The following is a 12,897-nucleotide window of genomic DNA, read 5'->3' as shown; positions in this document are numbered from 1 at the left end:
GCCAGGTTATTGTCGAAATTATTCTAAATTTCTTTAGATGTTAATTATTACTTATTTATTTTTCACAAAAATCAAAATCATAATACAAATCCATAATTATGTAAGAAAACATGATGTAATTGTTGACGTCCTTTTTGCTTTAATTTCACATGTATACCACACAAACAAAAACATGTGAAAATTATTTAAAAAAAAGAAATGATAATAATGAAAAAGCATTGTTTTTATTTGCGTTGAGCGGCGGTGACTCATCCCCTCTCTCCCCCTCTCCCCCCTCAGAGACCGTCCTACCTCACCCAGCACAGAAGAGGCCATTCAGGGGATGCTGTCCATGGCGGGGCTGCTGTGCTCCTCCGAGCCGGAGAAGGTGGCCTCGTCCCAGGAGCCCTGGTGGTCCAGCCCGGGTCAGTGCTCGCGGCTGGAGCAGCGGGAGGCGCCGCCGCACCAGCGCCGGCTGCAGGGCGACAAGAGCCCCATGGACAGTCAGGGCAACAGCAGCAGCGAGGCCTGGGACAATCAGGGGCCGCCCAGCCCCCTCAGTCAGAGCCACGGAGCCAGCCCCGAGACGGACTACCAGTACTGTGACCCCTCCATGTCCCCCCCACTGCACCCCTCCAAGAGGCACGCCCCCAACCCCCCACCCATCAGCAATCAGGCCACAAAAGGTTTGGAAATAGTGCACTACACCTCAAATAATTGTTTAGCAAACGCACATTTTGGAATAAATGTAACTGCTACGCCAGATAAAAACAGACAGTGTCAGCATTACATGTTCTAACAATGTGTTTTTCACATTATAACAATATGTTTTAGCTTAATTAGACATAACTTAACATATAACACTATCATTAATATATGTTAAGTGTGTTTCTTATCAATATCATGCTATCATGTGGCACTTTCATGTTTTTACAAAGTCTTTGTAATGTTATAAGGTCACAAGTTTGTATGATGTAATGATGTGAAAATATATTAATATGTGAAAAACTTTATATTATAACATTAATATCACTTAAAACCATGAAAAGTGTTCACACTATAACATATTTTATAACACAAACCTATCGTATTATAAATATTTAAATGGTCAAAACTGGAAACATTTCACAGTATGATGATAATATAGGGTTATAACGTGTTTGAACAACAAACCTTCAGGTGAAAATGTGCCATTTTTTTATTTTCTGGTGTGGTAGTAAGAGGTCAACAGCTCTGATTTAATTTTAGAGGCTAAAACGTCACATTTTTCAGCCTCTACATGTGGGTATTTGCTGATTATATCTGTTTTCTTTGCTTTAAGAAACATAACTAGACATTTGAATAAGTCGACTCGTGCTTTGATAAACAGTTTGTTCAACAGAAATGATAAGATATTTGATGTTGGTCTTAAAAAATGTGACAAACGATGAATCATCGATGATGGAAAGAACTTTTATTTGGACTCTAAACATTCACATTAATTCTGAAAGTGTTTTATCCAAAGTAATTTTTTTTTTTTCCTCTTTCTTTTTCAGGCAAACGGCCCAAAAAAGGAATGGCTACAGCCAAGCAGAGACTGGGGAAGATCCTGAAACTCAACAGACACAGTCGCGTCTTTGTGTAGCTCCAGAAAAACATAAAAACTTCAGAGGGTAGAAGAGAAGAGAAAAGAAGAGAAGCCGGGGATTTGTTCTCGAACGAAGACGACGAAACAAAACAAAAAAAACAAAAAAAAAAGAGATAAAGAAAAGAAACATTTGTGTATTTGTTACAAGACACTTTGGTGCTGTAGAGATTGGAGGGTTAGAAAAAGAAATTTTTAAAAAAAGGAAGAAGATGACGACGACGACACTGCCTGGAGATGCCTCCCGACACGTCGAACACGCTCACTGTGCATGCTTAGGAGACAGGGTATCGGATTTGAACATGAGCAAGTGCACGACTTCACTACAAGCACACTAAGAACAAAAAATGAATAAATAAATAAAAATAGAGCAAAAAAAAAAACAGACCAGGAGCTTCGCCGCGAGACGAGGACGAGCACGTCGAGACGTTTTTCTGCTGCAGGGAACGGTGGACTGAAGCTCCTGGGGGGCATTGAAATGGACAGAGGAGATTTTTTTTTTTGTTTTTTTTCTTTTACAGCAGGAGGTCGAAACCAAACTCAAACCGAGACGTCTCACTGCTTCTGATGCTGAGATCATGCGCGTCATATTTCTACTAACGCGTCCTCCCTTCCTCTCTCCTTCCCTCTCTCCTTCCACCAACGTGTTCATGAGCTTCTCTTGTGCAGGTGAATCGGAGCTGAATCTCCTGTAGGGTCGATTTGTTTTTTTAGTTTTTATTAGACCCTGAGGGAGGAAACGAGGTGCTAACGAAAAAAAAAAAAAAAATGAGGAGGAGCAGGAGGAGGAGGTGTTGAAGGTGGTGGTGAACTGAAATTTCAAAATGGTGCTTATTGTTTGTACTTTTCTCCACTCATGCTTGTCCCTTCCACCTCAACCTCTCCCCCCTTTTTTATCCTTTATCTCAATCACACCAGCAATAATGACTTTGAGGAGAAAGGTGAGAGCGAGCGGAGGCAGCGCCGAGCAGCAGTCGAGTTCCTTCAGCTTGTGGAAATAATAATTTAATGGTGCATTAAGGAAAGGAAAAGGAAAAGAGAAAAAAAAACTTAAAACAGACGATTTAACGAGAAAGAAAAATAAAAGTTCTCTCAGATCTGCACTGTTGTTGGATGGTGTGAAGCTGCTGCTCAGTGCTGCCTCCTGAACAGTGAATCTGTTTTTAATAGGAATTATTACGAGTCATTCACTCATTTTTAAAAATTTTTTTTAGATAAGAAAAAGAAATGAAAATGACGAACGACTCGCATGTTATCCTGCTTAATTTATTTCTCGTTTTATGTGATTTTTTTTTTCTTTTTTAATGTGTTATTTTTATGGATTCTGAATAATGTATTTATTAATTGAAAGAGATGATTTTATTTTATTTTGACCCTTTAAAAAAAATAGAAAACCTCAGTTATTCTGATTCTGAGGGGATTGTTTTTCCTTCTTTCCTTCCTTCCTACCTTCCTAGGGGTTTCCTTCCTCTCTTTTTTATCTTTAACACATACTTTTTGTAAATGTGGATGTTTTTAGAGTTCATGTGATCATCATCTGTTGAGTAGCAGTTTACCTACAGAGCTGTTTTCTTTTTCCTCCTCACCCCTACTCCCCCCTCCCCTCCCTCACCCCCTCACCCAGGTGAATAGACCCTGTGTTGATTCTTGTCTGTCCTGGTTTTTTGTTTCCCCTGTAGCCAGAGGGGGTTCGGGCTCTGTGCGAATAGAAACTATACGTTAGAAGAGAAACGTCAGCTTCCATATCTACACCTGAGCTTTGTTTCCTTTTTTTTGTTTTTTTTTCAAACTAGTGCCACTTCTCATTTAGCAAAAAAAAAAAAAAAACACAAAACAAAAGTATTCTGAGCCACTGTGGTCGATCCAAAGTAGTTGATGTATCCAGAAGTGAACGTTTGAGGAACTTAAAAATGGGACGAGTGAGGTTTTTTTTTTTTTACAAAAATGATTATGTTTTGTTTAAATGATAGCAGTGATGATGATGATGTGAGGTGTGTTTGTTTTTTCGCTCGGGGTGCGCAGTTCTTCACTCTCAGGGAATGATGCCATGGACATAAACCTTCGATTAACCACCAGCCACGTCATGGATGCAGACAAGATTTCTTTTTTTTCCTCAAGACTTTAAACCAGGTTTTCCATTGCTCAAAACAAGACAAGCTAACAAAAAAAAACATTGAAACAATCTCATGGTCGTGGTTTTGGAGTAAGGATAAGCTGTGCTTTTACCGGTCAGTCATTGTTACCTTTGATTTGGTGTTGCCCCCCCTATCTCCCACCCTCTCTTCCCTGTTGCTGCTGCTTCCTGACACACTTCCAGCTCAGTGTTAAAACATAAAAACCACACGTGTTAACAACAACAAAAAGATGCATTTCACCCCATGTAAACGACACCCAGGCTAAAAAGTTGATGCCAAGTAGCTTTAAGACCACTCACTTAACAGCATGAGGCTTTAAAAAAAAAAAGCTTTGCTCAGGTTTGACTTGTAGTGCACATGACTGTGATGGATCACTCGGCCCTGATCCCGACACAAAGAACCAACTCAGTGCTGATAATCTCATTGCCGGACTGATTTCCTCCCCTTTCCCCCCTCCTCTCTCTCCTTTACACTACACTTTGACCTTTTTAACTCTTTGCATGTCATTGGAAACACACGAGCTGGCCCGCAGGCAGGGTTTGTTATAAGCTGTAGTATTCTCCGTGCAGGATCTGTCCCCTTTCGTTTAGTTTCCTTTTGTTTTTTGCTTTTTAAATGCAACTCTTCTTGCCATTTGTGTTTATGTGCGTTGGTTCTTTGCAATGGTTTTTACCCCCCCTTTCCCCAGATTTAAATGGCTTATGATTTAAAATATACAAACACTGGCTAACTGTGACACTGTTAATGCGTTGCATTTTGTTTCTGCATTTCAAAAATTGCGTGTAAATAAAAAAAACAATGAAATAATGTTTTGTGTTTCCATCAGATCGTCTGCTCTTTTTCAGCTTTTTATGTTTCCTTCTTGACATTTACACACATGACGACGACAGTTTAACGTACTTAAAGATAATTTTATTAGTCTATGTACAACAGTGACTTTCAGAACATCCTGTCGATTTCCACAAAGCCGTGCACAGCAGCGTGACGCCGTCCTGCCGATCTACAACAAGAGAAACATGTTACAAAAATGAGTTTTTGCTGAAACTCTTAAGACATGTTGTCATTTCAGAGGCTGCAGTTTAAGCTGTGACACATTTCTGTTATTTAATCCACCTTATTTATATCTGAAAACCTGACAAATACCAAACACCTTGGAATAATGAAAGACAAGTGATGACACAGATGAATCAACACCTGTAAAACAATTTCAACAAAAACTGAATATCATTTTATATACACACAAATATAAATACATTTTCATATCAGACATTTTTCTATGCATGTAAATGGTCAATATGTCGGGGTCCTGTTATCAGCTTTATCCTCTGACAAGTTTAAGTGTCTCTGGCCCATAAATAACAGTGGTACAATTATTAAAGAGAAGAGATGTAAATAGACTCAACAACATCCGAAGATATGAATTACTTAGATTCAAATAATTTGATTGACATGTTATTACTACATTGTATGGTGTTAAATGGTGTTCCTTCCTGTGCCATGAAGCTCTGTTAGCTCTGGGTTTAGCTCCTCTGCTGTGAGCGATCATGAAAGATGCTTAGTTGGTAAAAAACAAGCAGCATCACCAGACCCATGTACGAATGACTTAATAAAGAAATAACGAACCGTTTCACAAGAGCAAAATAGTTAGAAAGCAGCTGCTGTGTGATGACATTCCTCTGACCAAAATGTTCCATTTATAGTGAACTGGGAGCTAATTAACAGCATGCGGGTTGTTAATCTAATCAAAGACAACAACGGTGTCAATTGTTAACTACAATTATTATAAAACTGTTGTGTCATGTTCATCCCTTCAGGACTGAACAAAACTTTACACAGTTAAAAACTTGAGCTAAATCCAAATATACCAGACTGACCCATTAATCTCTTCCTGGTACCGGCTCCTTATTGCTGCCACAAGTATTTTAATGAACAGAAGAACTCACCTTATTCCTCATCATCAGCTGGGATTCCCAGCTCCTCGTCTGTCCATTCAGAAGCATTAGGCCAAGGGAAGTGACCCTATGAAGAAAAAAAAGAAGAGAAGAACCTTAATTTAATATTCCCATTTTACATCCTATATGAATACGGGTCAATGACATGATGCAACCCACTGTCGGGTGGTGTAACTGGTATTTTTTCATAAAAATCTGACTATATTTTGTTGCACTTTAGCAATGCATCATTATTCTTTTGTGGTTACACCATTTGACATCTGCAGGGCTTAAGGTCTGACTTTTGTTAGAAAATGGCATTACAAATTACATAAAACCAACATGCATACAAAAATGTTCATTTCAACAAATCCGATGCTTTTAAAACACTTTACTTCTACATTTCTACTTAACATTTTTTTAATTTGTCACTGACCCATAGATTAGTGGTTCTCCCAACTTTTTCTCATAATTTTACTACTATTTTCTAGGAATTTCTCTAAAAAAATGTCCAAATATTTACGCCATTGGCCCTGATTTGAATGTAGATTGACTAAGAAAGTGATGTTATTCGGTCACAGAACAAATATTTGTGTACGTCTGGTGTTTTGTTTTCAAAATTTTGTCCAATGGGGTTTCGCGGTCTAATTTCTGTCAATTTAGGGGTCCTTAATGTAAAAAAAAGTTTCAGAACCACTGCCATAGATTACGTTCCTGTCAGGTTTGGACAACATGAAGATTAAAAAAACAACTCATATAGGTCTACAGTTATAAACAATCTAATTTATGTAGCTAGAATTTTACAGCCCATCATTAACAGGGGCCCCCACTGACCCACTGGGCCCTGGCCCCGTTCAGTAATCCATCCAGCCATGTGCTGGACAGTCAGTCAGTGTATACAACAACGAGCCTAGCCTACTTACCAGGACGGCATCTGGGTCGTGCCAACAGTGCCAAAGGATCCAAAACCACATGGCTCCACTGATGAGCTCTGACTGGAACTGCTGGCTCTTGGTCAGCTGAGGATACTGCCTGTACTGCGCCTCAATGTGTGGACCGCCGCTACCCCTGCAGCAATTTAAAAAAATAAGCACATTTAAACATTTAAAATGTCACAAGGCACTGTTTTTTCATGCTGTAGTCAATGTTGCTTCCTTAACATGTCTTCTTTCAGACTAGAGGAAGAAGAAATAGTAGGAAATACACATTATGGTGTTTTTATTTTAATTCATTTTGTCTTCTTTTGACAGTAAGTTTCTCCTAAATTCACCAAAAATGAACATGCTGCTGCTGTGGCAAAACTGTGTCCTGCTTGTTATCTGACCCGTGTCATGTCAGGTACCGTTGTAAAGCTCTCTCTCCTGCACAATGATGTAGGCTTCAAAAATGTTTCATTTCCTCAAACTCAAAGTATGAGCAGCAATTACAGACAACAGACCTTCCAGTTTTATTCCTTTCTATATTCTAAAGGTTGTGTACAGAGGGGTTTGTTAATATATCATATCATTCACAGCCTGATTTATATAACATTGTATTCCTAAAAACATGGCTAATTTTTTTTTTTTTTAGGGCTGGTGACAGTATTTTCTCATTTACAGAGTGATAAAAAGAGATAACATCCAAAATCCCCTCTGTAAAAACTTTTGACTCTAATAACAGGGCTACAGACTGCCCCTAAATTGAGGCATTTTGCCCCTAAAATTTGAGACGGGGCAAGTAAATCTTTCAAATATTCACATTTCCTTTTCATTCATGATCCTCACACACCTTGGCCTGCCATCTGTAACGACAGATACCAGATTATTTGAGTGTTAAAAAGAAAAGAAAAACACACACAACCAATTTACTGGTTGCACATGTGCAGGTAGGCCTAGATGAAAAATGTACTTGCACTGTCTCAAATTTTAGGGGTAAAATGCCTCCATGTAGGGGCAGTCTGGAGCCCTGTATTTAATCAGATATTGCCTAATTTACATATTTAAACATTACATTCGACAAAACTTGTAATACAAAAAATAATTGTCTTATTGTGAGTAAAAACCTTAGGAAGTTTCATGGTGATATCTGTTAGTTTACATCATGGTTTACATTTTTTACCCTATTCACCTGTAGTGTTTCACCTTTAACATTTAAAATGTGTAAAATAATAACTTCTTACGTTTATGGTTTCTTTATCTTCTATCTTGTTTGCACCATGTAACTGTGTTCTTCTAACTTACAACTTGTAACGTTTATGGTTTCCTTATCTTTCTTGTTTGCAGCATTTTAACTGTTAGCAACTCTCTGCTACAGCTAGCTCACATGCTAACGGGCATTTTACTCACTTTCTGGTCATTATCCTCTGAGGTCCGCGTCTCAGCAGCTGAGTGCCGGTCCGGACGACTCCCAGCGCCCTTCCGAAAGAAGACATGTTCACCTACTGGGTGAACAACTGCTCTTTGTCGGGGTATTTGTTTGGTTTTTCTATCCTAGGTAGCACTGACTCCGCTCGACACAGGAGTCACCTTCTCTCCTTGTCAATACGCGACCTCCCAACAACGTCGACTGTGATTGGTCGGAGAGCGGAGACCTGTGTTGTTCCTCGACGCTGATTCGCTGAATGAAAATCGCAGCAATGAGACGTGTCTCCCTCTAGTGGTCTGCTGAGGAGAGGCCTTTGCTCGTTTTATGGTGTAGTGTTAATGATTGTTTATCTATTTTGATGTGCTGGTTCTGTATATTATATTTGCTCAAAAAAAAGACTGGCCTTTCCTCATTTTATTTAGTATTAATGACTGATTATGCATTTAGATATACTGTTCTGCATCAATATATACCATGCTGGTTCTGTATATACAGTACTTGCTCAATAAAAAAAGACTGGACTTTCCTCATGAGCCCTGTCTTTGTTCTGCAGCTCATACCCCTGTACATTTAAAATTTTTAAACATGATATACATTGCCTAGGTTAGGTAGGCTGATAATTACAGAATACTTTATTTCATTTAAGACAGCTGTGAAACTGTCAGAAACCTCACTGCCCTGTCACAGAATACCTCAGTGAATGTATTTAAAGGGACAACGAGGAGTTTTGGAAAAGCGAAGCGTTTTCACACTACATTTATGAGCCTCCGCGCACACCGTCCATTTCTTTGACCGGGCGCAAGACGGACTCATGTTTTCATTCATCAATAATTAAAGTCAGAGGTTCAAAGAGGTTCACATACCACCGTAGTTCCGACCATAAACGGCGATGCGGCTGCGTTATTCTCATGATTCGCAACGAAGGAAACGCTGGTCGGCTCGACCAGCACTTCCGCCACCACTAATAATAACAAAATAACGATAGAGACAGAACGATATATTTATCGAAAATGGGCCCATTAACAAGTGTGGGTAGCGGAGATTCATCCACATTAACGTGAGACTTTTTTATAACCAAATAGAAACTCCTCGTTGTCCCTTTAAAGACTGTATTTGTAGCTCACAAGAGCTATTTATTTTCACAAAAAACACTTTGGCCTTTGAACTCTAAATCATGAACACATGTGATTCTATTTGCATAACTTATTTTCATTCATGAACAAAAAAAAAAAAAAACCCACAACTATAAAGAGTTAATAGAATGACTGTTTATTATGAAATAAACTTTTCAACAGTGAACACAAATAGGACTGAATGTTTTATAGTTTAAAAAACTAGCTCCACCTTAAACCATGTAAACAGTAACATGTTAATTAATCCATATATCCCTCTAATTATATACAATAGTGTAGAGTCAAAGGATCATTTCACTGCATGATGCACTTTAATTTTATTTTAGTACATTTTCTTCCATACATGTACTTTAGTAACACTTCAATACAGAACTTAGAATTGAATATTTTAGTGTGGAAATGGTACTTTTACTACAAGTTACACAAGTTAAATGCAGTGATACTCAATACTGTTAAATTGTGCTCTTGATTGGTGTGTAATGTATTTATTTTTCAGATGTCAGTAATTCAAAATACAAACTCGTACTAAGAGAGGAAAATATATTAATTGCAGGAGAAAATACGCCAGTAAAGGATAAATGTAAAATGTGTGTCAAACATTGTTATAGTAGATGGAAAAGCGTTGTTTTTACCTGCATGGCCCACTAGATGGGCTCAAAAGCTAAACATAGTCGATGGGGCATGAACTCATCCGGGTGATGCACTGTTAGTGCGTTACAGTCTATCCCCTTCGAGTTGTTTAATGTCAATGTAAAAAAAAAAAAAAGGCAGAGGAAGACCAGGTGCTTATGTAACTGAAACACACAAAAGAACATTAAATATTAACACGCAACAGTGATTAGTTTTTTGGGTTTTTTTTTTTACATCGCAGATTACCAAGGTATAAACTGTGGTTTTGTTGGGTGGTACCACAAAACCATGTGCACTCGGTCACCTCTGGGTTTGCTGCTGCTGCTGCCGTGTATTAAATAAATAAAAAAAACAGGAAATAATAACACAGTGTCGAGAACGCGCACGGCGCCGCCGCCCATGAGTGCGCGTCAACAGGGAGAGAGGAGGGAGAAAGAGAAAAAAAAGAATCCTTCGACGCCATCTTGTTCCCAGTCGTTAGTTACAACAGTAACCAATTCTTTCGACGAAGGAAGGAAGGAAGCCGTCCGTGCGACGCGGTATTCCCGGTTTTTTCCACTTCATTATCGAAACATACACGGCCCCTAATCTAAATCTTACAGCCTATTCGAGAGATTACATACACATCGTGTCGTGTGGGCTACGTTGTTGTTACCTAATGGCGCCTGGTCGCAGTTGCTCTCCGGTTGCGCCCCTCTCCCCTCGCAGCTCAGAGCCCGCCCACAAATACTAGCAGCATGACGTCACCAGAAACCAACCGTTTCTCAAAAAATGACCGATTTTCATCTGCTGCTGCTGCTTTTTTGGACAATGATTAATAATCCCCCACCACCACCACCAACTGTGCGTCTTCGGATGAAAAAAGACCGATTGTGCAACGATCATTTACAGATTTTTGTTATATCCTCTTCAAAAAATTACCAAAAAAAACGACGGTTTAGTCGCTGCATCCTCCACAGACTCTTTTTTAACGAACATTTCCGTGTGTTTTTAGAAGCAGGTGATGATGAGGGCGGCTCGTTTGGATCGGCCCCGACTTTCACCTCCGTCCTCCCCACCAAGTTTATTTCTAACAACCTCGTTGCTGGTGCGCCAAGCAGTTGCAGCGGAACCCGTGCGAGTGCGCATGCGCCGGGGGATGCGGTTCAGAGTGGGAGTGGGGGTGGGGGGGTCAATAGATGGAAACGATGAGAACATCCTCTCTCTACATATGATGTCAAAGGGATTTCTACAGGCATATTTCTGGAGAGAGGACAGTCAGCCACCACAACAATAAAGCTGTCAAAAATATATATATCAAAAAAATGCTTGAATTTTTTTTTTTTTTTTTCCAGATTTGAACAACTATACGCTTATACGTTCAGCAATCTGGTTGCACAATATGTTCCTGCACTAACTGAATTATTTTATTAATGAATAGGCTATGTCTCCTTATAATTGTATACAGATTTTTGTTACCGTATCCTTAATATTATTAGCCTACCGGTAAGTTATTTTATTTACCTAAGTATTTAAAAAAAATATATTCTACTTTAGCTGCTGCGACACAATAATTTCCTGCAAAGGATTAATAAAGTAGGCTACTTATACTTTATTCTATTCTACTCTAATATTGTTGTTAAAAAACAAAAGGGCTGTAGGCTAAATAACAACCATAAGTGATGATGATTGCAGGGCATAAAACACTCCACAAAATTCATCATATTTTACATGAGAGTTAATGAGGAGTTTTAACAAAAAATAAAAACTTGCGAGTTTATTAATTAACTGTTTCTATTGTGTGAGTTGTTTGTGTTTGAGATTTTGACATCAAGTCCAGTGATAATGTTTTCAGCGTGCATGACTTCTTCAATAATGTCACAGCCCTCTGGAGATTTTCCTGTGTGGTCTGTTTTCTTTGTCCGTGATTTAATCTTACTGGTCAGTGTTTCATAGGCTATCCCTTCCCTAACATCAGTTCAATATACAAAATGCTGCTTGTGTAAGGGGTTACATAACAGCTTTAGCTGCCTCCTACTGTGTTGGGGTAGCGGATTTAGGTGCTCCTTTTCAGCCGTGCCAATGGTAAAATAAAGGATTTTGGTTCAAAGTAGCCACACTTAGATTTTGTAAACTTAGGTGAGAGCCACAGGCGGTCTGATCCCAGCATTAATAAACAATCTGGACTGGCCCAGTCAGTCAGCACAAGTGCGTCTGAAAGTTTTTAATAAATCAAACATGTTGCAGTGTATAAATTTAATATAAACTGGCTATGTGGGGACAAAACACACATCTGTGAGCTGACTGTTTCCTCCCCCCTTTCATCCTGAGAGGAAAAATAGGAAACAGAAGGGGAAACAACAAATAGTTTAAACAAAACCTCCTGATAAAAACATCCCCACAGCTGACTTCACTCTAATAAGATTATCTTGAAGATAGCACGGATATTAGTGTAATCAGAGCATTGTGGAGGCTATGGGGTTGTAGCAACAATATGCTGTGATCACTTAAAAATACTGTGTAAAGTAACACTTAAACCAGATGTATTAGAACTTAAGTGGGTTGAACTACCACATCAAATAATAAACAAGCTACAGTCAAATTTTCCTTCTAATTATCTTATTTGACGGTCACTGTCTCAACAGTTTTTGTTTTGTTTTATTAGACAGATGTAGCCTATACGTACATGGGAGTGAGGGGGTTACAGTTCAAAGTAGAGTGATGCCAAGAGATTGAAAAGGTTACATAATATAATAATATGCAGGAGAAGAAAACAAATAGAGCAGTAAGGTAGTCAACACAAAGTCATTGTAATCCCAGAGTCTTTATGGCTTTCTTGTTTTCAGATTTGTGTCAATGTTTGATTTCCTTTCGAAACGGCACACATGGCGTTTGATTACAGTTCTGAATATGAGCTTTGGCTAAAAATAATATTAAGTTAATTATATAGTATTGATGTAATTGAGGGGGTGTGGGACTGAAAAGAAACCAAACAATACACTGCACTGTCTCAACAGTAGCCTACAGCATAGAGCCGGCCCAAGGCATAAGCGAACTGCGCACCTGCTTAGGGCCCCGTGACCACTGGGACCCCAAAGAGCAATTAACTTTTACCTATACTGCGTAACTTATGTCGATCCCTG

At 38.9% G+C, this 12,897-nt stretch overlaps 2 protein-coding genes across 2 annotated transcripts in view; one reads left to right on the top strand and one right to left on the bottom strand.

Moving 5' to 3' along the window:
* kdm7aa (lysine (K)-specific demethylase 7Aa) overlaps window positions 1-2,698 on the top strand; it is a 32,133-nt gene extending 29,435 nt beyond the window's left edge. The window contains exons 17-18 of the mRNA XM_083999815.1: window positions 280-665; window positions 1,515-2,698. Coding sequence (XP_083855941.1) covers window positions 280-665; window positions 1,515-1,603 — 475 coding nt within the window. The 3' untranslated portion in view covers window positions 1,604-2,698. The remainder of the gene's footprint in view (window positions 1-279; window positions 666-1,514) is intronic.
* A 1,937-nt stretch (window positions 2,699-4,635) lies between these two features.
* Window positions 4,636-8,205, bottom strand: ndufb2 (NADH:ubiquinone oxidoreductase subunit B2). The gene is made up of 4 exons (XM_084000023.1): window positions 7,994-8,205; window positions 6,593-6,737; window positions 5,682-5,757; window positions 4,636-4,738 (listed from the first exon to the last, which is right to left on the bottom strand). The coding sequence occupies exons 1-3, from the start codon at window positions 8,077-8,079 to the stop codon at window positions 5,683-5,685; spliced, it is 306 nt and encodes a 101-aa protein (XP_083856149.1). The 5' UTR covers window positions 8,080-8,205; the 3' UTR covers window positions 4,636-4,738; window position 5,682.
* Between the last annotated feature and the right edge of the window lie 4,692 nt (window positions 8,206-12,897).

The sequence above is a fragment of the Trachurus trachurus genome (genome assembly GCF_905171665.1).
Source record: "Trachurus trachurus genome assembly, chromosome: 23".
Lineage (NCBI taxonomy): Eukaryota > Metazoa > Chordata > Actinopteri > Carangiformes > Carangidae > Trachurus > Trachurus trachurus.
The sequence above is the reverse complement of the archived record's forward strand: the minus strand, read 5'-3'. Positions and strand labels throughout refer to the sequence as shown.